Here is a 26,427-nt window from a genome sequence, read left to right as displayed (position 1 = left end):
GTAATGAATTAATACAAAAAAACCTGGTGCTCCTTTAGAATATATATCTTTTCTAAAATGAAATTGAATTTTTATGAAGAATATTGAATGCAGAAGTTGTAAAAGTTTGTTATTAAATTTTTTTCTATTTTTTTGGTTTATTTTGCTTTGTTTTGATAAATTTATTGTAGCTGAAGTGATGGTGTTGAAAGCTGCAGTACCTGGGAATAGATGATTCTGTGTCACTAACTAGCTTTGTAATGTTGAGCATATTCATAGCTTTCTGTCACTTGATTTTCTAATCTCTGAAATAATACCTGATTGCCTGCCTTGAAATAAAACCAAGGAGCAAGAGATCAATGCAATGTGTTATTGTTTTCATTGCTATCAGAATTAATAAATACAATCTACCATAACTGGAGTCATTCACTGTTTTCTCTAATTGTCTTTGTCACACGAATCCTCCATGCCACCTGAGACTGAATGTTGGGAGAATCATCTGAAATACTGTTGAGCGTATTGATTTATCATGGTTGATTTAAAGGTTAGGTTGATACTGTGTCTCACCTCCTTTGGCATCTGGAGGTGAGTGTTCGCCATTTTCGTTGACACTGGGTACTGGGTTACCATTCTGCTGCACTAGACTTTGCTGCAAGTGATTCATTGGCTTTACTGAGTCTCACTTTTTATATCAGTTAACTTTTTTGGCATTTTATTAATTTTAGCAGATTCCCCTTAGCGTCTGAGTAGATATAAAAGTAGACAGTGGCAACCAACTCTTGCCAGAGCATTTCAATTATCTGCCCATTGTGGTTTTTATTTATGTTTCTGGAATTATATTTGTAAAAAGAGCTTGACTGTATATGTAAGCTGAAAGAGAGAAAATATAACTGATGGATCTTATGTAGTATTTCCATGTTAAAAATGCTTAGTTATTTATGATAACTAATTTTTAAACATTTTAAGCTTCCATTGCAATTACTGTTACAGTGCTTTCACATAATGATTGACTTTTTTATATAAGTTTTTTTATTTATTTATGACAGCAGATGCCTTACAATTCTTATTACATATATAGAGCATAATTTTTTATATCTCTTGTTGTATACATAGTATATTAATGTTTGTTTTTTAATATATAAATTAAAAATAGGTACCATCAGTTTTCTCTTATTCAGTATGATCAGGAAATTAGATATTTCACCAAGTGAGTTTTCTAGACAAGAGGAAATTATTTTTAGTTATTATTTGTAATGAAATCTACCACCACATACTGAAAATTTTCTCTGTGTATGTGTGTGTGTGTGTGAGAGAGAGAGAGAGAGAGAGAGATGCTATCAAGGAGCCACGTTTAATCTTTATAAAAATGTTACGAGGTGGGTTTTGTCATTGTTCTTAGTTATTGAAGACAGCAAAGCTGTATAAGATCTTTCTGTAGCCTAAGAATGTATTCTTTCCACACTTTGAAAGATTAAGTTTTGGGATAATATTTTCCAAAATAAATTGGTACTCTCCCTAACCTTTTTTTGGTAGAGTTTGGTGGCTGTAATTTAACTCAGCACCTTCTGAGTTTCCTTTTCAGTGTGGTTGTTAACCCCTGACTGGCTCAGAGTACATGTTTGCCCTGTACTCTCTTCTTGATTCCTGTCAGGATGTCATGTGTCTGTGTGTCTGCCTCTAGCTGCTCTCACCTGCCTGCCAACCTCCTAGCATAACTAAACTTGTTAGATATGTGAATTAAAACTAAGAGTCATTAGCTGTCATTGAGGACCTGTACATCCTTCCTAAGTAAAATCCGTGAATTCATGTCAGCTATTTTAGCTCCTCATTGGACTTTCTCTTTGATTTCTAGGTTTTACAACTTTATTTCAGAGGATTGAGTTTGAATAGAAATCTGGCTTCACCAAATAATTTGTATGCGAATATTCTACCCAGTTAATCCTACATGCTAATGTTTCCTTAATTTAATAAAGCATTCTAAAGTGTAGAGTTGTGGATTGGTGAAGCAAAAAGAAATATAGTGGTTACAATTTTGGTATAAAATTAATTCTGTGTGTCACTGTTGTACTTAAAGTTACATCATCTAGAAGACTTATTATTATTACCAAGGCTACAGTACTGTGTGTTTGCTGAAATGTTTATAGAATTACTTTGCTATAGTTAATGCTCAATCTTTTTGTTACATTTATGTGAAAAAAATTGTAGTTGGTATGATAGATAATTAAAAGGAAATTAGTCATTGGCAGGAATGGGTGTTCTCTTATTTCAAAATAGTAGTTTCATTTCTGCCTAACTTTTAAAATCATACTGAAAAGAAACAAATTGCTATTGGTCTTACCCACTGAACCTCTATCAGAAGATGTCAATAGGAAAAACGTCAGTTAGTTTAACCAACTAAGATGGTGGCATGCTGAAAGTACTTTAAATGTATGGTAATCTATTGAAAATAGACAAATTAATGCTATGGTTCTCAATTCCTGTTCTGTAAACCTTTCACAGGTTACCAAACATTGATCGGTGTGTAAAAAATATTTTTGGCTATAACAGTATTCATCATTGTTAAGAGGAATCTGTCAGATGGAACATTGAACTGAATGGATTTTGTTAAGCAGTGGAAAGTGGTTAAAATGAAGAATCTGTAAAGAGCTAAGTCCATGAGTGCAGAACAGGAAAGACAGAAGCAGTTTTCCTTCTTGATCCCCAGGTAAAAAGATGGTCAGGTGAGGTGTAGCCAGGGCCTATGGAACTTTGTGGAGATGGGAACACTTTGCTGCACTAGAGCAGACACAGAGTAATAGTTGACTGATAGTTTGTTTAATGAATCTCTTAATTTTTCATGTGTATAAAAAATTATTTTACTCAGAATCATGCTGTAAACACAGAAAAGTTGAGGGCCACTGATATTTACACTTTCCTTTTTGAATTAAGCATGTAGTAGTTATAACTTTTAAGTTGGAGACATTTCACTTGTATTACATCCTATGAATACAGATCTGCACTTGCATTTAGTAATGACTATTTGGGAATTAAAAGTTAAGTTCTACATTACTATTAAAATTTCAGGGAAAAAGCCAGCAAATTGATATATAACACTGCTGAAGTCTACCAATTACTTTTTAATTGGTATTATAGACCTCATTCTGAAACCAGAATGTTTTATTCTCCTAAGTGTGAATATGCCGTATGAAGTTTCTCTAATTGATTTGCTGTGCCCATTCCATTTGATGTATCATTTTTCACAATATTTCATAATTTGTGCTCACTTCTAATGAACAGAGTCGTTAGGACAGGCATGTCTAAGTACAACTGACAGCTAACATTAGGTGCCAGATGCAGTTTATAAAGCTATGTAGAACTGTAGAGAACAGTTTAAATAAATTAGCACCTGTACATTAGTCTCACTTGCTGGTAATTTATAAGCGAATCAGTAGAGATGACATTTAGGTAAGTCATTGATCAAGTTAACAGCTGCAAACCCACTGCCCAGCTGGGATATCTAATTAATAGAGATTGCATTCCTGACCCAGTGCTTCTCTTGGGTTGAGCCTACAGTCCTTTTATACTTTGACTTCATCCTAAGAATATAGTCAAATACTTTGCCTTCATTTTAAAGAACTCTTAAATTATCAGTATTCCGATTAAAACCTAAACAGCAAAAAATAACAGCAGCAACAGAAAGCACAAGCATGTTTACTAGCAAGTTTAGCTTTATTCCATTACTTAGATTCTAATCTTTAAAGCTTTATATTTAATAGCATCTTTTTAAAAATATTTATTTTTTAGGTGTAGATGGACACCAACTACCTTTATTTAATTCATTTTTTTTAATGTGGTGCTGAGGATGGAACCCAGGGCTCCGTCCTTGCTTCTCGAGCGCTCCACCACTGAGCCATAAGCCCAGCCCCTTAGCATCTTTTTTTTAATGTTTTTTAGTTGTAGGTAGACACAATATCTCCATTTTATTTTTATGTGGTGCTGAAGATCAAACCCAGTTCCCCACTCGTGGTAGGTGAGCATTCTACCACAGAGCCACAACCCCAGCCCATTTTAGATGAAATTTTTAAAACTTATATTTCTTTCTTTTTTGTCAGCAGTATTTTAAGCATACTTGTCATACTTCACATTAAATATATATTCCATTTTTTTTTTAAGAAGAAGAAGGAGGAGGAGAAGGAGAAGAAATTTTTATTTGTTTGGAGGAGGAGGAGGGGGAAAGGGAGGGGGAAGGGGAGAAGAAATTTTTATTTATTTATTTATTTTTTGTGGCCAACTGGCCATTGAAATGAAACCATACATGTGACACTTTCTCAAAATGAGACATTAATTGAGAAAACCTAAGGGCTTTGCCAAGTAAATTCCATACAAATTTTAAAACTTAGTATAAGAAATGCTAAGCTAGAACTTATTCCAGTTCCTTAGATTTTCTTGGGATATAACTTAAAATTGAAAGATTAAGGAATCAACAGCCTTAAATCAGGGAATAGGACAGTGATTTGGATATCTTTTCAGGTACTCGGACCTGAGTTTTGATGGTGTTTGAACACCAGTGTGTGTATGAATCCACTCCAAAGTTATGGTTCTTATCCTGAGAAAACATTTCTTGAAACACAGTTGTTAAGCCTTTAAACAAAGACTTTTTGGCTAGCAATCTTGTTTCAAAGCTTCTTGAAGAGTCATTTAAATGAGTCTTAACACAAGCACTTTTTTAAAAAATTTAGTGCTTCCTATTTCTCAGTAAGTAATAATTTTTCATGTTGGTTGTTTAGAAGGGAAAGAGCCCTTATTTCAGGTAATTGTGAAATTTCTGTTAGTTCTTTCATTGTTGGCAAGTTTGGTCCACAATTTGAAAGCAAAATGCCAGTATTTCTCTAGTTCTAAAATACTTGAGGGACAAGGCCACTTGCTGCTGGTGAGTGCCTACACACAGTGGGAACTCAAGAACATTAACTCTGAACAGAGAGCTTCACATCCACAGAGAATAGTTTCCTCACCACTTTCCTCCTGTGGTTTTCTGATTGGCTAAATTTCACCTATTAAAATATTTACACTTGGCATTCTTTATCATGCCATTATGGATGCTTCAAGAAAACTGCTCAAAAGGAATGAAGTATTCCAACACTTCTTTGCTTTCATGTTTCTCATTTTCTTTTCTTGTCCTTCTAAACCTTTCCCAACCAAATCTTTGCCCTAAGTTTTTTTTTGTGAAGTAACCTACTCCCATCCATTTTTGTTACTTGTTCTTTATCATAATTACCTTATTGAATAAAGTGGTGAGTTTGGTGTGGATTTTATAGGTTAATCTTAATGTTTTTCTGTTGAAGTAAGGAAGTGCATTTCTAGTTACTGTGTAAGTTGTTATCTTCAATGAAGTGATTTCTTAAGTGGAATAAAAACTGTTGAGTTGAAGAGTAAGAATGAAATTGTCTACCATCTGCAGGGAGAGCTTGGGGAAGTCCCTGGAGCTGGTGGTATTTGAGAGAACTGATTAAAGAAACCAAGACCATCAGTGGAGGTGGAGGTGGAGGTAGAGAGGGAAATTTAAATACTATATTTGGAAGGACTTGAGCAAATACCTTTCTACTAAAATAAACATCAAGCCTAATAGACCAGCTGAGAGGCCAGCAAAACTAACATATAAGGATGTGTGCCACTGAACTGGTTTCCCCTAGCCTGGCTATAATTAGGTCTCTGTCATCCTGGTTAGGAAGGCAAAATCCTAATATTTATTGTAGGGTAAGAAGGTAAATTGAGGGGCTAGGGCTGTGGCTTAGCGATAGAGCACTTGCCTGGCATGTGTGAGGCACTGGTTTCAATTCCCAGCACCATGTATAAATAGATAGATAGATAGATAGATAGATAGATAGATAGATAGATAGATAGATAGATCGACAAATAAATAGATAAATAAATAGAATCAATCAACAACTAAAGAAATATTAAAAGGAAAAAAGGCAAATTGAGAGGAAAACTTAACAGTCTAGAACTTTGTGGTTGTCATTAGCTATGTGCGATTATTTTAATTATGATTTATTATTAAATTGAAATTTTATTCTTTCAATTATACTGGCCCTATATGTGCACAGTAAGCCACATGGGCTACTGGCTATCATTGTACAGCACATGTTCATCACCAGAGAAAGTTCTATTGGACTCTGTTGGCTAGAATGTTGCTCCTTCATTTCTTCCCAAATAAGAATTTGTATTTTTGTCTTGTATTATTTAAGAGAATTAGAATACTTGGAAGTATAAGCAATATTGGTCTACTGTTTTGTTTTTATATTATCTTTCATTGAAACAATCCAAAATATCTGAAGAGTAGTTTTGAAAACATTTCACAATACTATAAAAGAGTAAATAGAAATTTTAAAATTGATAAAACTTTAAATAATACTAAAGGCAGTTGACAGGTGGAAATTGGAGCTTGGGAAATAGATTTGGCCTCTATCTGCTTGAGAGAAAGAGACTCAAAGATGGAACTCTGGGGGAACCAGTAATTGTGAGACCAGAGTTCTGTTTAGAAGAGATTAAGAAAGAGTTTTCAGGCAGGTAGGTGGGAAATTCGACTGCAAGGGAGAGAGGAGACAGAAACCTCACATGAAGAGACCTGAAAGTAGGTTGTGGGATTTGAAAGAGGCCTTGGTGACCATGAGAAACCAGTTGCTGGACTGGAGTTAGTGTGAGGCTAAATTGAAGTCTGTGGATAAAGGGGTAGTTCAGGGAGTGGGTGGATGCTCCTAAGAATAGAAATATTAGATGACTTGTTCACATGAACGTTATTTGAGGTCACTGACAAATATGGCAGCCATAGGTACTGAAAGGAGCAAATGGGAGTATTAGCCCTTTGTAATTGAAGTAAGTAATGCGGAAATTGAAGGCCAGGGCAGCTTGGGGAGAGGATGGCATGGCCAGATGGTGTGGGCCTTCAAAGAGGATGGTGCTGGCTGACATGGCAGAGTCATATGTGAGCACAGAGAAGTAACTGAGGGCAGAGGCTTGACAGGTGAGGCTGCTTTTGATCTAGGTCTGCAAAGACAAATGTGACTGTATAAAACAAGAAGGAGAATGATGGTGTGCCAGGTGTCTAGAAAGGAAGAACTGGCTGATTAAAAAGGAATGAGAGTATCACTCAAACAGGTAACTGAGGCTTCTCTTTTGTACCCTCTTGTGTAGCCTGGATATGGTTCTGTCATAAGTCCTATGTATTTTATTATGCCATAATATTGTATGTATTATATTACAGTAAACCCTGTTTTTGAGATTATGTGTATGTCATCTCCAATGGTAGAATGAGGTTGGGAGCCGTATCTTGTTCTAAACTAAAAACTAGCGGAACACCTAGAATTCAGGTGGAGTTAATTTGTTGAATAAAATAATTTCTTTAGGAGTTTTTTTTTTTAAATTTTACTACCAAATAGCTGAATGTCCTTGAAGTCAGTGAAAAAGTGCATCTGTTATCTAAGAAAATTAGATTGATTCCTTGATGAGAGAAGAGCACATTCCAAAATTAAATTTGGGAAGTTCAAGTTTTGGCTTTGCCTTTTATTTCAGTGTGATTTTGGACTAACTTTTAAGCTGCTTTTTCATCTGTAGAACAAAGCTATGAATACATTACTTTATTATATGTCTTAATATGGTGAATAATGTACTTTATGTAAACTAAAAATGCTTGTTTATTAACATTTATCAAAAGCCTGCTTTGTGTTGTGCTTTTATAAATATCTTACTTAATCATTTAGTCCCTATGACAAGCAGATAAATGTTGATCTCCTTATAAACAAAACCACTAGGAGTGGTTGTATTTGAAAACATGGTTATAATAAGACACAATAAAAATTAGATTTTTATTTAATCTTCTCTTATACACCACTCTTCTGAATTCTGCAGTGTAGTGAAAGTAAAGATTTGCCTATTATAGTTCATCATACTTGGCCTCAAAATATATCTGAAAGCTGTTCAACTCAATATTCACATTCAAAATTCTTTTTGTTCTTTATACATTTACTATTTATTTCAAAAGGGAATTCATCTTTTTGCATTTTAACAACTGTGTTAACAGGGAGTTAAATGGACCCAGAAGGTAACAAAAATTATCTTTTTATTAAAGTCAGGTAGTGCATTACTTTAGAGTTTGCAGAACTGTGGAATGCACAAAGGAGACAAATGGAAGTAATAGGTCAGTTATGTTAGTATTAGTCCACACATACACTGAACAAACGGCAGGTGGCAAGTTGGAATTCATCTTTTCTATTTTGTACGTTTTGTTATCTGGTTTACAAACAGCTTGTTTATTTTATTTTCCGTTTCTTCATTCCTTTTACTTTCATCCTTGGTTTTTCATTCATTTTACTGCATTTGTGATTGCTTTTTATCTATCTGTCATATCTAATGCTTTTCCACAGTATTTGATACAATACCTCGTACTACAGGGCATAATGTGGTGAAGGATTTTAAATTAATAAAGATATGTTAATTTACTTTTAGCTTTACTTTTTTTTTTTTTTTTTTTAAGGCAAAGCCACCTTTCCTGATTCTTTCAGTTGAATTTCAGAATACGTTCAGCAAATTCTTTGTGGTCTTATTTTCATTTTTTTTAAGACAGATTGCTGTAAGTCCTCAATATTGTCTGCACTACATAGTTAACATTCAGATTCTACCAATCAGCTTCCTCATGCCTTTTCTGAGAAATGAGAAATTCAGCTATGAGAATGAGAAATGAGAAATTCAACTATGGGATGGAATTCTTAAATTTTCATTAAACTCTAGGATTTTAGTCAGTGGACCACCTAAGATAATAGTAATTTTCATTTTTCAAGCTGATGCCAGTGACAGTTTGATCCTCATTTGAGAATCAGTTGGCGTGTCTTACTTGTGATTTTGGTGAGCTTACCATCAGTTGTGCTTAGTCTTCTGTGCAGTGTGCTATTCTGATCCAAGCCTTGGAGTCAGCAGCCTTTTGGCCAAGATGCTGACCACCTCGAGCTGCTGTATGAAACTGTGAGAACAAGCTCCGAGACTATCGATGTGGTCCAGAGGTGCTCTAGGCTGGGTTGCCTTTGGGAAGGTCTTGCACATTTTTTAAAATTTTAACATCTTTCCACCTTTCCTATTTTGAAACTTTTCAGTGTCTGGGAAATTTTAATATTTCAGTGACTGCAAACATGTAGATGAGCGTGTGCCCTTCACATGGATGTGTCAGTTAACGTTTTGCTGTATTTCCTTTTTCTGTACATGTAAAATTCTTTTTGAGTAATCCATTGAAAATTTCAGATTTAAACTTAACCTGTAAATGCATCAGCATGTATTTATAACCCCTAAAGACTTCATCATCTGATAGTAGCATCACATCTCATGTAATCATGACAATTCTGTGATGTTTTATATAGTATATATTTAAATTTTCCCACTTTACCCCTAAAACATCTTTACAGCCGTCTAGTTGTTTTTATAACCTAGACCTCTTGTTTTGTAAAACTGTTCTGCATTCTGGTCTTCTCATTGCTTCTTCTCATGATCAGACTTAGAATGGACAGAGAGTACTGTTTAGACTATGTAAGTGGCATCTGCTTCTCATTGCATCAGCCCAAGGTTTTTGTGGTCTGTTTATCCCCCTGTTGATGATGGTATGAATGATTTCTTGGTTAATTAAGGTGGTGACCACTCAATCGCTTGTAAAAGTACCTTTTTCCCTTTGTTAACTAGTAAGTAATCTGTAGGGTGATATTTTGAGTCTTTGTGAATTTTCTATTCCCCAGTAAATTTTCAGCCAGGACTTTAACATCTGATGATCCTTTCCTGAGATGGAAGACTAACTTGAAAGTTTTAAAATGTTGATTTTTCTACTTTTGTCATTCCTTCTACTTTTAGTGTTATTGTTTTATAAAGCAGTTTTCTTTTTCTCCCTGTGTGTGTGTGGATGCGCTCGTGCATACACACCCGTGCACCCAGACTTAAATGTATAAACACCTACATATCAAATGTGTTACGAGGCATTGTCCTTTTTTTTTATTCTTAATGTTCAAATTGTCCCACCTTTGGCCATTGGGAGCCTACTGCAGCTGACTCCTGTGTCCTTTTGAGCACTTTTTTATTTTCTGAACAGGAACATGTCTCATGCTTATTTTGTACCTTGCCATGGGCCTGCAACCAGCCATTTCTGCAAGATTGAGTTCCTTATGCTGGGAAATTATATTTGAGGGGTCATGATGAATGAGACTTAGAGCCTAGTCTTTGCTATTTGCGTGATCACTGGGATTTGGAATGATTGCCCTTGAGTATATTGCGACAGAAGTTATAGAAGAGCACCTCTAATTTTCCTTTACAAATGAAGGATTTGTGCTGTCATATTCAAGGGGTTAAATTTGTAGCTATTATTTGAAAATTGTCAATAACCAGTATAATAGTTATAATGGGTATATAGTAATTTTTTTAGCCCATTCAAAAAAATTATGCAACAAGAATGCAAATGGAACTCTAGTCCAATGATTGGCTTATAGTGAGAAATCAATAGCTATTAGTGTTTTTTGTTGTTGTTGTTGTTGATGGACCTTTGATTGATTTATTTATATGTGGTGCTGAGAATCGAACCCAGTACCTCACACGTGCTAGGCAAGTGCTCTACCACAGAGCTACAATCCCAGCCCTCAATAGCTATTATTTATAAGGTCAACTTGTTTTTTTATAACAGTGTTAACTAACCTTTGTTTGTTACTTTCAGAGAGCTATTGTCTACCTATTTCCAAGTGGTTTGTTTGAGAAGCGAGCCAGGCCAATAATGAAGGTAGTTATCTTAATTTTTTAAAAAATTTAATTTAATTTTTTATGTTACAGTAATAATCTAATACACTTTTAATTTATTTTCTAGCATCCTGAACAGATTTTTCCAAAGCAAAGAGGTAAGTTTGCTCAAGAATAAAATTATTTCTTTCTTTATTACACTGTTGGGTAATAAAGAATGTTGGGTAATAAAAAAATGTCAGCAGTTATTCACTTATTGTAGAGTAGCCCTTCTTTGCCTTGGTAGTCATGAAAGAGGGTACAACATATTTTGTAACTGATAATGAATGACTGGGGTTTGCAAATTATTTCTTTTTATCGAATGATATTAAAATTAGACCAGGTTAGAGTTTAAGCCTATACTAATGTCACACTAGTTATTTGTATTTTAATATGCCCTTTTGAGGAAAGTGTGATACATATCTCCTAAAAACTCATTTAACTTTTGTTTATATGAAGCCTTTTTGGTTCTTCTTCTCTTTCTCCTTTCTTTCTTTTTCTTTTTTTTTTTCTTTCAGTACTGGGGATAGAACCCAGGGCCTCACGCATGCTAGACAAGCGTACTACCACTGAGCTACATCCCCAACCCCTTTTCTTCATTTTGGAAGCACATTTTCACTAAATATATTTTATCTTTCACAGCATTTTAATGGTGTAATTTCATTGCCTTGTCTTGGCATTGTTTCTGATCAGCAGTTAGCCATCATTCCTATCATGTCCCCTCTTTTCTGTAGCTTCTTTTAAGATTTTTCTCTTTTAAATCTGTTTAAACAAAAATCTTTAAAGCACAAGAACCTTTAAGGTTGTCTGGGAATTGAATAGTATATTTACTATCCATTAAAAGTCTCTTATCCAGCATAGACTGGTGGTGCTTGTTAATTTAAAAGTGAGTATTAAAGCTACAAATGACTTCTTTAAAAAACATTCAGAATATCAACACGTTTATTCATCAGTCTCTTGATGTATATTCCTGGAAGATTTTTTGAGTATGTATGTGTTCCTCTCTGTTCCTTTTGAATATCTGTGCCACTTATGTACCATCACCATTTTTCAATTTTGATTTCCTTACAATGGAATAAAAGAAAAAAACTCCCTAAGAAATCCCAGTGCAGCATATATCTATATTTCCACAAATTTTTCCTTTAAGCCACATTAAAGTCCAATACAACATTTTTTTTTTCAACTTGCGGTTGAGTCTTTCTAAAGCATTCAACTAGTTTTCACAGAAGCAGCTACTATATTTTCAGTTTGTACTCATAGTTTGTCTGTTTATGTAATATTTAATTCATGTACAGTAATTATAGAAATAAGTGCAGCTGTAATAAATGGTTTGGGGATAAACACAACTGACTCTTAGTAAGCATGTAACTCGACAGCAGAAATGTGTGGAGGTAACAGAGAAGGGCCTGGGAGCCACCCGCTGAGTGCGCAATTCCAAGGCAGCTTTAGTCGATATGTTTAGTGTTAATTAAACGGAAGTTGGTAAGAGAGGAGGCATTTCTATAGAAAATTTGTTTTACATTATGTTTCTGCTAAGTCTTACATCTTCAGAACTAGGCTTTCTGTTCTGCTTTACTTCACTCTTTGAAATTGCTTTACTTTCATCCTTTTTACAAATATTCCAAATCTTTTTATAAATATGTTCTGTCTTTCCTATTCAATTCTCAAACATGATTGATATAGTATCAATTTAATAATCTCTTTTGAGGAAATAAATGAAGGCTATAGTAAAAGCATCCACCAATTTTAAAGATACAGCTCAGTTTTGTAATATAACCTTATGCACAAGGCATAGTAATTTACACCCAGTGGCTTTTCCATAAATGTCTGTAAAAGTGATTTCCCCTGCCTTTTTTTTTTTTTTTTTTTTACTGGCTCCTCAATTTTTCAACCTCTCAGGCTCCCCACCAGTGCCTCTTCTTTGTTCTACATACCTCTACTGGTTGTGTCTTTCCTAATACATCTCTCCTCCTGAATTTCCTTTGTTCCTTCAAATTGTATCAGCTTTTCAGTATTAGAAGTTCATTGTTACTGGCAGCTGGAATGTAACAACTGAAACTTCTGTGTATCCTTTCAAGGTACCCATGTGTTATTTTGAAAATACATCAGAGCTGGTAGGATTATTTTGCATTTCAGTTAACTGTATTTAAGCAGTGCTTCTTTAGGATTAGCGAGGTAGTTTGATGCTTACCCCCCTATCTCCTTATTTTGTTATACTTTGTAAATATAGGTGAAACTGATTTTTGTGTGTGTGTAGTTTAAAAAAATAACTGAACTTTAGATTTGGATAGATAATAGCACTTACAGTGTACTACCTCTTCCCTTATTAAAAGACAGAAACTTCTGGATAAAGTTAGCATAGAAATTCTGCATAACAAGCGCTAAGAATATTGGGAAAATGAAGATGTATAACAGGTTGATGGCAGAACTTAATATTAGACAATATGGTATTCAAAGAAGGTGAGGAGTGGTTTATTGAGACAAGAATGTTAATTTATATTGATAAAAACCTATTATCCATTAAGTAGATTTGACGACCATGAACATTTTTGCACCAAACATTTAACACTGAAATGTTGTAAAGCAAAAGCTGTTAACTAAGGCTATAAAGAATTTGAAAACATAGCATGATTTTATAGCTACAGATAGAAATACAAAGAATACATTTTCTATGCAGATGCCTATGAAATATTAATAGAATTCTAATGTATTGAGTCATAGGAAACTCTAACAAAATCCAAAAAGTAGAAATCATATCAGTTAGATTTTTTTACTTTAAAAATCAATAAAATTGTATCGCTGTTGGGTTAGACCAAATGAAAATTGAAATTGTAGACTATTTAGGAATACATGACAATGAGAATAGTTCCTGTCCAATCCTATGGGATGTAGACTTTATCACGCAGAGACAAACATATATTATTAGTAATTAAGAGAGACTGAAAATAAATGAACTAAGTATTCAATTCAGGAAACCAATAAGAGAAAAACTAAATGGGTGAACATAATGAAGAAATTTAAAAGAAGATTTATAATAAATAAAACCAAATAGTTCTTTGAAAAAAAATCAGTAAAATCAACCAATTACTGGCAAATCTGAACAGGAAAGAAACAAAACATAAGAGAACAATATTTTTTGTTGTTGCAGTGCTGGGAATTAAACCCAGGGCTTCATGCATGCTAGGCAAATGCTGTACCACTGAGCTATATCTCCAGGCCAGTATTAAAAATTTTAAGTAATAACATTCAGGGGATATTTTTAAAATATAAGAATGTTATAAGTAACTTCTTATAACTTCTAGTTATATGAAAAAATCTTCTAAATAATAGCAATAGCTAGTAGCATTTACTGAAATTTAGAGTAAGCCAGGCATAGTTTGAAGTGCTTGATGTGAATTAACTCAAAGCCTTGACAGCAGTTTTATAAACACATACTATTATTTCCCTACTTTTTAGATGTAGAAATTAAAATACATTAAATGAACTTCCCAAGGACACAAAATCAGGAAGTGGCCTACTTGTAGGTAGGCCCAGGTGGTGGTGACTCCAGGACTCCAGGGTATAAATGTGTGATTACTACCCTCCTCCACTCAGGTGGCCTGGAGAGTAGTATAATTGCTACAGTTGCCTTAATCAGGAAGATGCTGGTGAGACTAAAAGTCAGGAGAAGTCAGAGGTCATCAGAAGTCTAATAAAAGAAGTAGAGGCTCTGAAGGTCTCATTGGAGAGTTCTACCATACCTCAAAGGAGCAGGTAGTTTTTATTGTGTAAATTATTACAGAGCAGAAAAAAAAGCTTCCAAATTCACTTTAAAGTTCACGTAATTATAAATATGAACACAAATTATATAAAAAGGAAGCTAGATAAAATACCAGAAAACCAAGTAAAGCATTTTACTAATAGAATATACCAAAATATTTTTTCTTAGCAATAGAAGTATAGTTTAACATTAGGAAATTATTAATGTGATTCTCTGTGTTGAGTCAAAGGGAAAATATTTTCATAGAGGAAAAAAGTCTACTGACAACTTAAACTTTTTTTGTTGTTGTTAAAAAATAATATTTAAAAATAATATTTTTTTTGTTAAAACCAGAAATGAAAAGAAACCTTCTTTGAAAAAGACTGTTGTGAGAACCAGAAACATATCAAATTTTAAAACATATTACTAGATTCCATTACATTCAATAATAAGACAGATAAACCTGTACTTACCTCTGTATCCAATATTCTTTTGGAAGTCTTAACTTCCAAAGTGTGACTTTAAAAAGTACGGATAAAAAAAATCTCAAAGAAATTAGCAAAATCAGTTGTTACTCATATATGCTATGATTGCCCACTGAGAAAACAAAAAAAAAAATAACCTAACATTGATATTAGAATTTTAGTATAATATCATTATTGAACTATTAAAATTTTGAATTTTTGTGAAAAAAATTTGATGATGCCCTTTTATAAAAGCATGCCACAATATAAAAGCATATACTATCTACACTATATATAACATAAAGAGTGAAATGCCTATCATGTGGATTTACATGATCACCCTGCAAGTTGATGACATCATGGTGGCCAAAATCACACTGAAAGAAATCAGTGTGGAATGGGGTATAATGATGCTCTAGGTAACCTGATGGTCTTATTGATAGTAAATTAATTGCCCTTTTTCTCTGACTTTATGTATTTTGGCACACCCACATAATGCCCACCTGACAAAACCCTGGCTGAGGGAAAAGCAACTGAAATTGCTTGGTAGATGTTGCAATAATACAAGCCAGTGTGCCTCTGACCTCATCAGGAGAGCTGGGGTGCTTTGAAGATGATCCCTATTCCTCTGCAGCAATTGCAGTTAAAGTATTTTACACTGGTTTGCCATTAGGATGTTCATTCAGATAATGTTTTACTAATAGGGATTACAAACTTTAACCACTTTTTAAACCTTAAAAATATTTAAAACAAAATGGAGTATTATTTCCTACATTTTTCTTTACTAATTATTTGGATTTTTCCCTTTGATATTGGGAAAGGCAGATACTACAGTATGAAAAATATATTGTTCTAGTGTGAGCGAAAGACTTATTAGTGGGAAGCAAACACATCTCATTTACATATATTTTAAAAATCGAATCCCAGGTATACAAATATATATTTACATATAGACACATTCCTGTGTGTGCCTTTTAATCCATGTAATTGAATGTTAAAAAAAATAGATTGTATCCAGAAGATACCTGAGTTGGGTTAAGACTTTAATAAAGTCTTTATGTGCTTTTGGAATTAAGAAATTCAGACTCTAGAACAGAATGAAATAAAGTGGCAAGTAGAAGATAAATATATATCCGTCATTATTTTTGAATGCTATAATATGCCCTTAAGTCACACAAAAAAGCAAAGGGCAAAGAAGATAAATTATCTATTTCGAATGTAAAAATTTATTTTTTGATAAAAAGACACTGAAAAATTTGAAACATGAGAGAGACCTGCTATCTAAATTATTCTTTTAAATTAACAACAAGAAGAAAATCTGAGTAGAAAAATTGGCAAAAGAAAACAACTCATAAGAGTAACCAGTAAATATTTTAAAATACCAGAGAACAGAAATAATGTCTTGTAAAACAATAGCAAGAGGCTGTTTTATCACCCAAGAGATTAGAAACTGTAAATATTATGTGTCAACAAAAAATTGGAAACAGTCTAAATGTTCATCTTGGAGTGGCTAAATAGATTGTCAGAATCATAGCAGCCATATGTATAGGTTATACAAGGAATGAAATATAGTTATATTAGCACAGGTGAAACATTGAGCTGGAAAAACAATTGAAAATGGTGTAGTGGAAATTTTTTTTAATAGGCAAATAATACTCTGCTTCATGCATCTGTACATATATAAGTATGTACAGTATCTAGGACAATAAATTCTCTTCTTGCCTCTAGCCAAAGAATTCTAATGTTTAATTTTTATAAGAACAGTCAGTGTACTACTTGTGAAATTAAAGTTACCTATTTTGAAATCTATTATTTATTATAGATTATCTATTATATATACTCTTATCTGTTATAGATATCTAATGAAAGAAGGCAGTATCAAAAGCAACAATAGGTAAACTAATTACAAGTACAGGTAAAATGTGCAAGATATATGAGATTTATATAAAAAATTATAAAGCAGTTAAAGATCATATATGAAAACCTGGATAGTTGAGAAAAAATGTTACATGTTCTGAAGGGAAAGCAGTATTCCAAAGTTCCTACTTTCAAATTAACAAATTACCAGACAAAGTCTTGGATGGATTTTGGGAAACTTTTCAAGTTTAAAGGCGCAAGAAGCAGTGAACAGTGTTTGATGAGAAAAGTGAAGGGAGTTCACTCCATCTGGTGTCAAAATGTAGTGAAAAAAGGATGACTAAAATGGTGGTCGTGGCACAGAACAGATGAACCAGTAAGACGGTAGAATAGTCAGCCCCAAAGTATGTTTATGCCAGATTGTGAATTCTAAGATATATTTTTTGAATTATAATGGTTCTGACCATAGGATGCAGTTTTCAATTAATGTAAGCTCTGACACATGCTGCAATTTAACATTTTTCTTTTTCTTTGCAGTATATAAAACCATATGATGAGTTGTCTTAAAATATGTGACAACTTGTGTTCAATGAAATTAAGTATGTGTGTATATACGCATCCATGTGTATTGTGAAATCAAGTGTGTGTGCTTACATGCTCCCATATACACACGTGATGAAGTCCAACTCAAACGTCTGCCCAGGCTTAGCAGTAGAATGTTGTATGATATTGTCTTTTTTTGTCACTTTCTGGCTTATAACAGTACACTGAAAATCCATTGCATAATGAAGGTACAGATATTAGAAAACATGTAGGATTTCATGAGATCTATAAAATGATGTTGGAAAAGTATTTAAATTATCCATAAGACTTTGACAAATAAGAATTACGTTTTTAACTTTCAATGTAAATACTCAGTTGACATTTTTTTTCGATTATTCATTATGACATTTTGGTTACTCAATTTTAGATGAATTTACTTAAAGTGGTCAGTCTAATATTAATCATACTTAGAAAAGAAAGATCCTACATGTTACAGGTACTATTTCAGCAGAAAAGTGTATACTGTCCAAAAAACTGTACAGGGATAAAGGACTCTTTAATAGACAAAATAATACTTGGCTTTCTGTTTCAAAAATATAAATTTCAGATAGATCAAATATTTGAATGTGAAATCAAACAAAAAATCCAGAGGAAAATTGTTTAGAGAGTCCAAAGCCTCTTGCAGCATGCAGGGAGCAAGGAAGCCAAGATATTACAGTGGCTTCTAGCCCTCCAAAAGTCCACTGGATGTATCAGTAGATACTCAGTGAATCTGTGGTAATAAAATGTCATAATAAAGGAGGCAGTTAGGGCAGAAGCATCTGGAGAGGTACCTTATGGGATCAATAATGAATAAAATAGCCAAGAAACACTGCCAAAGAGAAAAATCAACAAATTTTGTTTGGTGGTTAGTAGATATGAATGACTATCTGCATTGCAAAAGGAATTAAACTTAATTCCTTCTGTTGTAGATATTTAAAATTCTCAGAGGTAGATAAGCATGGGGTTCGAATAAATGATGTGCCACAGAAATTAAGTTATTTAGTTTTTTAATTTGTTATATGAATGCTCATTTCAAATTCTATGAATATACTGCATTATTGACTATCGGTTTTCCTTTTGAAGAAAGCAGGAGGGCATTGTATTCTGTTTTGTTTTTGCAGTGTTGGTCCTTTTCCAGGGCCTTGTGCATGCTAGGCAAAACGCTCTACCACTGAACTACTTCCCTAGACCAGGAGTACATTGTATTTATATCCAAACCTACAATTTATTGTTGTTGTTGTTGTTGTTCTAACAGATGATTATGATTTGGGCTATTGTTGATTGTGTTTTTATTTAAAAGAAATTACAGATATTTTCATGGTGAAATATTTTATCAAATATAAGCATAGTTTTGTTAATAAAATGAAATATTAAATACTCTAAGCATTTGCATAATAAGTATGCTAAATATATGAATTCTAAATTCTAATAATATGTTAGTTATTTTAAAAGTTAATCAGAATTATAAATCTGTCTTCTAATTGCAATTAAATATCCGCTGTGTGGTCAGTATCTGTGTGTATTTTAATTTGTTTTCATCTGGCTTTTACTTAGCAATCCAATGGGGAGAAGACGGTCGTCCATTTCATTTTCTCTTCTATACTGGCAAACAGTCATATTATTCATTAATGCATGTAAGTATATTTTATTTATGACAAGTAATATGAACTGTAGGCTACAAAACTAATTATAGTAGAGACATCTCAGTTTCAGAACATACCTAGTACTTCATAATGGACAAAAATAAGACTTCTGGAGGCAAGATAGTATACTGATGAAAGATTTCACATTATTTGACTTTTGTTAAAGGTATGCTTTATAAAACTTATATCAGAATGGTTTGTCCTTAAAATGCAGAAATATTCAACTTAATATTAGTGCCAGTGTGCCTTGCTGGTAAGGTGAGAGGACAGTGCCAGCAGGGACCACAAGGCATCTACCTTGAGTTAGTTATCTTCTGCTTTGTTTCTGTTATTCTTTAAAATTTTTGCTTCTCATACTTTAATACGGTGTCTTGAGTCAAGATTTCTGGTCCTCAAATAACCTAAGAAATGCTTTTATTATACTTTAACTTCCAACTGCTTTGGAGTGTACTGAGAACAGTTTTTGTTTTATTTTCCGAGCTTTGTTTGATAGTGTGCAAATTTGGTAGAATTCCCCAGAATGACCAAATGCCAATGTCCGGTTTTAAACAGCTGTATCTTTTCTATTTTTAGAACATGATATCGAATTCTATTTTACCCATTATATGATTTTTTTAAAAATTACAGAAATATTTATGGGGTTTCCCCCATCCACAGTAAGATCTCAATGGCTTGAATGAATGCACACATTTACTCTGCTTTTTAGACTTATCTGGTGTTTATTTGTGCTCCACAAACCCAAAGGACAAAATTCCCACTTGTCAGGTACATTTATTTCTTGGGGAAATAAAAGAAAACCTTCTTTTCGCTTTTTGTTGACCTTGGGCAAATGAGCTTCTTGCCCTGGCAGAAATGAAATGAATGATAAATGTAGAGTGTGTCTTTGCTGAGTAATGGAGCTGTGGCTCTGGCTTCCACTGAGGTTCTCTCCCGCACAGCCTGAGGCTGCCCGCGGACCCCTGCTGTTCATTTAAATAGGTATGTCAAATCTGCCTCCAAACGCTGCTGGTTTGATCTGTGGTAATATTTGTGAAGGTTCCATATGGACTTGAGCCCCCTGCAGTGCTAAGAAATAATGTACAACGCTTCATGGTGCAGACGCAAATTTTCTCTGAAAAGGGATGCAATGCTGCGTTTTAGCTGTCGGAGGGGATGATGGAGCTGACGCGCTAGGCCTGTCAACTTGTTACACGGATGGGTTGCACGCAGCGAAGCTGTGGAAAATCTGTGCCTTTTAACTTTTCTACTTAATCACGGTTGTAGCATTGCCTTTAGACTGTATGCTACATTAATTCTCTTCCTGCCTTCTGCCTTTCATCCCAAGTTTCACGGAAAAAAGTAAAGCATGCAGGTCTTATAGAGGAGCCTTATCAAACAGCTGTCATCTGACAAGCCATTTGCATTTGTTTTGGCTGAAACTGAGCAACCCAAGGGCGAGATATTTTGCTGCATTCCATCATAATGAAGAAATTACACATTGTATAAGAGGTCTGACTTTATTTTTAGTTGCTTATGTGCTTTAAAAGGTACTGCTACAGAAATGGATCGGTTTTTCAGTGGATAGAATCTTACTGAACTCTGACTAAAATGTCAAATTACATCTGACTAATAAATATTCCTTCTTTCTGAGTAATATAGGTTGTGTTACAAATGGCAGAATACTTTAAGCCTTTATGTTTCAGTTCAACTCAGGAATTCCTAGATGTTTGCCAATATCTTTAGTATCATGGATGGCAAATGTCATTAATTACAACTGCAGACACATCAGTCTCATCTAATGCATACAAATCACTGTCATCTGAAGTACTGTAACTTTGAAATAGAGACTGAATGTTCACTGTTGGACTTACAGAAGCACTTTTGTGGTAGAGTCAGACACTGCATATAAAGTCTCACTATAAAACTTGGAACCCTTTCGAGAGCTTTCTCTCTCCTTTGTTCTGCCTTCTCCTGGTGGTGGAGGGGGCGGGAGCCTCCCCTGCTCTCCCTGGAGTGCTCACTGTGTATCCCCACCAGGAGAAAGGAAGTAGCCCCTGCAGACTGGCAGGTTTTAAAGACTTAGGAATGAATCTTTGTTGCTACCATTTATTTTTGTTGATGAATTTTCTTCCTCTGTGACAGGGTAAAAGACACTAAGCCAAGCAGTTTTTTTCCCCAGGTCTTTGACCGGCTGTAATTGCATGAGGCATGGCAGTCAGTGGCCATGCTTTTTGACAAGGAAACAGATCTGGAGCCTGTGTGCAGCTGTGTGAGGAGACCTTTCTGAGGTCGATTAACCTTTCTCATCTTCTGTAATCGTGCCAAGTCTTCTCTTTAGGATTTGGTGGCTGTTTGCATATTAAGTGCGTATGCTACTTTATAACAACTAATTAAAGATAGCCCTGATGCAGCTTACAATTAAGGATGATATACAGTGCTTTAGTCAATTGACCTATATTTTGTCCATCTAGGTTTTATGGAGAATTGAGAGGTTTTTGAGGAAAGATGTTGATAAGAAACATGCAATTTATTGCTCCTGGCCAGAAATGAGGCATAATAGGAAAGAATAAAGTGAAGGGACATTTGCCAATCCATGGGGTTCTCACACTTTGTCACATTCTAAAGGTTCATTCGTAGGTCAGTTGGGACTCCCTTTTTCCTATGGATGTAATGACCTGTGTTTCTTCATGTCCCTGGGAAATAATATACTGTTTTATAGTTTGATTAATAAGACATACATAAGTAATGAAAAAGTATTTTTAAAATTTCCATTGTTTCTTAAATAATAAAAAAGTATTTTAAGAAGAAATAAGGGACTTCCTGAGTTTCTCAGAGTAGTGTTAAATACCATAAAGGGGACTCCACGCTTGAAATTTACTGGGCTGGCTTTTCACCCAGAATAGATGGCTTCCCATTTCCTTAATGGCCATATAACCATTAGAACTTATGTGCTTTTCAGACATGATTTAGGGCTCTTCAGTGTAGGTTGGTTTCAATAACAGAAGGAAAAAAAGAGGAAGAATAAAAGACGTTTCTTAAAATAACTGAGGAGAGGAAAGAATTTTAAAGAGGATATAGATGTTTGTACAAAAAAGAAAATGCCATACAACAGAATAACTGAGTTATGACTAGCCTATGCCTAGATTAAAAAGAAGACCCTGCATGCACAGTTAAGGGGAATGGACAAAGGGCTAGGTCAGGAGAGTTCAGTGTGACACATCCGCTAAGTGTAAAAACCCATGGATTGGCAAATTTTCCTTCACTTTGTGTTTCACTATCATGCTTCAATTCTGGGCAGGAACAATACATTTCATGCCCTGTAGTTTCATGGCGGTAACCCTACCAGGCTGTCTATTGCCCACAACAGCTTGAGCCTGTCCAGGACAACCAAACTGACAGTGAAGGGTAGAGTAGACTATATTCCTGGTCAAGGCATTTACAACCTCCATAGTCACCATTTATTTTTTGTAGGTCTGTTAATGTTAAGAAAAAACTTAATTCAAGTTTACATACATATTTTACCAATATATGTTTTTGAAAAAAAGTTAAAATTCTCACTAACAGTGATTTGAAAATTGTTCTAGTCGGTGTTCCATTGATGTAACAAAATACCTGAGATAATCAACTTCAAAAGAATCAAGGTTTATTTTGACTCACAGTTTTGGAGGTTTCAGTTTGTATTTGGTTGGCCCATGTTTTGGGGTCTTTGGCAAGGGGAACAAATAGCAGATGAAAGAGTGAAAGGAAGAGACTGGGGTCCCACAATCGCCTTCCAGGCCAAACCCCCAATAACTGGAAGACCTCCCACTAGGCCCCACCTAAAGATTCTACCACCTTCCAGTAACACTACCTGGGGACCAAGCCTTTACACAAGGGCGTTTGGGGGAAATTTGCCCAAACATAGCAAAACCCATTTGAAACCTATGAGAGGTGATGATTTGACCAGGAAGTGGGAACCCTTTTGTAAAATATAATGTAGTAAGGCATGTATGTGATTATGGCTTTCCTCGGAACACTGGCTATGAAATACTCTTCAAGAAGGAGTCTGTTGTGGAATCAGCTTGGGAATGTTGCAGTTGTGTAGTGGAGAGCTCTAGTAAGGGGACAGCTAGCAGGTGCATGCTCTGTCAAGGCCATGAGTAAAGAACTCTGCTGCTCAGAGTAGACCAGGGAGCCCTTTGTGCCCAAGACACCTTTTACTATCCCATGAAACTGTGCTGGGGTAAGGCTATGCAAAATGTTGGAAACTCTCAATAAGTCTTCAGTGTAGGCAGTACTGAGACATTTTCTGTTTCAGGCCTGGTTCAGCCCCAGTACAATAAGCACCTCAGAAGTTTTGTGTAAGCTTACCTCTCCCTGGTCTTTAATAAAGGAGGTATACAACTCCAAAACCTGCGCTGGGGATTTTGTATCATATGAGAAACTTCATTTAGATTTTAGGGCTAATCTTATAGTAAACACTGGAATATTTTCAAAGTATTTCTTTAAATCAAAGGAAATGACATGGCCACTGATGTGCCAAGCAAATGTGTAAAATGATGGACTAAATAGTTTATTCTGTACTTGAACTATTGTGTTGAATTGGAAAACAAAAGTTTAAAATCTGAAAGAAAACCAAGTAATTCTAATCCGTGTAATTTGTGCATAAACAGGGCTCATTTGCCTTGTGCAAAAAACTTCCTGCCCCACTCAGAGATTTTCCAGTTCATGTTAAGTGATTTAAGTGACCTGAGAGCTTAGAGTCCAAAAACAGCAGCCCCAAGAGCTACGCACTCTTCTGTATGGTGCTTCCAGTGGGTCAGATACCTGAAGGTGGACTATCCTTTCTGGGTTTAGATGTTTCTAGATCCTCTTTGTGACCTTGTGATGAATATTTTAAACTCTTGGATATAATGCTGTTATCTTTAAAACTGGAATTAAAAAACTGAACCTTCTCACAGTGAGCTATTGTAAAATAACTATTTTACAACTATGTTAAGTACTTATTTTTAAAAAGCTGCAGACTGGTGCTAAAGTATGTCTGCATGCTGTTTTAAGACTTCTTGACAGCAGGAGTTAATTCAGTAATTAATTCAGCAGTAGAAATTGCTGTTCTAGAGGTATCTTTAATGTACATTTTCCTCACATATGAATAATTGCCATTGTATATTTTGTGTGCTCCAAGTATAACAGGAAAATTGATTTTTTAAAACATGGAGTCAACTTATTATTATTGCCTTTATGTTGATTTTAATCAGATTACTTCTTTTGTAATGGTACAATTATTATTATAAAGCATGATTTTGATTTAAAAAGTAAAAATATAGTATCTGAGTTCCTTTCCAAGCACGTGGATGCCATCACTCCTGGCAGTGCATCTCCCCAGGGTCCTTTTTCATGTGACCTGTTTCTGAGATATTTCCTTTATTTGTTGAGTTGATGATGTATAAACATGCACCATGTTGTATTCACCACAAGGAGTAGCTGGGATCTGTAGTGTAAGTATGTCACTTGGGAACTTGAAGTACATAGCAGACACCTCTCTGAACTATATTTATATTTATTTCGATGGAGTTTGGATATGCCATGGCCAACAAAAATAATGAGAGAGCAATAGTTACTTAAGAAATTGATTTTCTGTAATTGTGATAAGCACAAACTTTAAGTTACTTGAACTAGTATCAAAAATGGCAGTTGCTATTAGCTTGTTACTATTTATTTTGTGTACCAGCATACAGTTGACTTTCTGTGCTCCCCAACCATGAACTGTTTCTTGTTTACCCTTCCTAAAATTGGAATTTATACATGATTAATATGACCAAAACAGATTTTAGGACACTGAAAATTATATTGCTCATGTTCTCGGAAGGGTTTAGTTTTAAGCATTTCTTTTCTGCAACCTGAGCATCTGGTATTTTCAAATTAGGCACCTTCTAAATTTGACTCATACATTATGGAAATCTGATGACACAAGGGGTGGATAGGCTTGCTTTGATTTTATGAAATATTAATCATAGTTGTGATTAATGATTCAGCATTTCACATCTGGGTTATTCCTGTCATATTTGGAAATTACACTATTGAATGCAGTATATAAACTTAGTGTAGGTGGGGTCATTCTAATTCTCTAGTGTCCCTTAAAAATTAAGTGGAAACTTAACAATATACGAGAAGCTACCAGTGATAATCTGTGATGTTGACAGTTCCTGGCATATTTTATACCCTCAAGGATTTTTTGATGTAAATGAGAATGCATCTCTTCAGGGAGTTGAAGTTAAAGAATCTACTTTCCAGAGAACTGTTGTTTCTAACAAAGGTAGAATCTCAAAAGTGGTTTTATTATACAGAAGAGAAAGAATAAATAGAAGTGGCACACCAGTAAAATTGTTCAGATTATTAGATTCTTAAAAGCCATACCTCACCCCTGCTGCAAGCATTCTTGACCGTTGCTATGGGTAAGGCCCTACGCTGAGTGCCTGACCTACAGTGATATGTGTATATATTTTCTTATTTAAAAGAGTGTACGTAGCTTGTAGTATAGCTCAATGACAGAAAGTGTGGTTGGCATGGGTAAAATCCTGGGTTAAATCCCTAGTCTCCAATCCCCACAGGAAAGAAGTGAATGGAGAGGGTTAATGAGCACTGTGTATTTTGGGTGGAGGGATTATAACTGTCAAGTTGTAAGCTGTTGCTTTACATGAATGGGACTTACTGTGTTTGAAATTTGATATGTATTTTTCATGGATTGTTTTCTCTTCCACATTTTTTGTGATTATTTTACTTACACCATTTGTAAATTATCATGAATATAAATATAACACTAGAAAGAAATGACATCATAAAAGAATGTTTCCAGAAAAATATAAACTAATGAAGATTGCTTAAAAGTCATAAGTGAAGCCTACACTTTGACTTGAAACTTATGAGGAAGTTCAGTTGTTATTATAGTTGTCATGATTACTCCAGAAAATTAAGGAAACCCTTTCAAGCAGAGGAGGTTATCTTATTACTGTAGTTGATGTTCTCATAAGTTCATATATCCATAGCTAGATTTGAAAGCATACCAGCTCTGACCTGTGGACTCTCTGCATCTCAGGACTGTGGACCAGGTAGCTTCAAGGTGTGCTGCTGTCCCTTTACAGGAGCACCCAGGTATAGAAGTCTGGGGGGCGAATTATAGAATTTTGTTCTAAGTTGAATGACAGGTCCTCTTCTAGATGTGGACTGTTGACTTAAGAATGAGTTCTTTTTTACGTGTATCCTTAGCTGCTATAGCTGATGGATTTGTGCGTGAGAAGTAGCACTAGGGCAGTCACACTTACTTTCTTTGGGCACTAGGATCAAGTTAACTCTATTTGTCACTCTGCTGTTGTGTTGAACCTGACTCCATTGTTCACACATTTCAGCTTGTACCCCTTAGATGCTCACT

General features: G+C 34.6%; 1 protein-coding gene across 2 annotated transcripts in view; it reads left to right on the top strand.

The window, feature by feature from the left end:
* Nucleotides 1-26,427, top strand: part of Mrps9 (mitochondrial ribosomal protein S9) — a 57,035-nt gene that overhangs the window by 16,767 nt on the left and 13,841 nt on the right. For both annotated transcript variants that reach the window (XM_040270827.2, XM_005340027.5), the window contains 3 exons: nucleotides 10,694-10,756; nucleotides 10,841-10,871; nucleotides 18,952-19,031. In XM_040270827.2, the coding sequence (XP_040126761.2) occupies nucleotides 10,694-10,756; nucleotides 10,841-10,871; nucleotides 18,952-19,031 (174 nt within the window). The remainder of the gene's footprint in view (nucleotides 1-10,693; nucleotides 10,757-10,840; nucleotides 10,872-18,951; nucleotides 19,032-26,427) is intronic.

This window comes from Ictidomys tridecemlineatus, chromosome 12 (genome assembly GCF_052094955.1).
Source record: "Ictidomys tridecemlineatus isolate mIctTri1 chromosome 12, mIctTri1.hap1, whole genome shotgun sequence".
In the NCBI taxonomy this organism is placed as follows: domain Eukaryota; kingdom Metazoa; phylum Chordata; class Mammalia; order Rodentia; family Sciuridae; genus Ictidomys; species Ictidomys tridecemlineatus.
The sequence above is the reverse complement of the archived record's forward strand: the minus strand, read 5'-3'. Positions and strand labels throughout refer to the sequence as shown.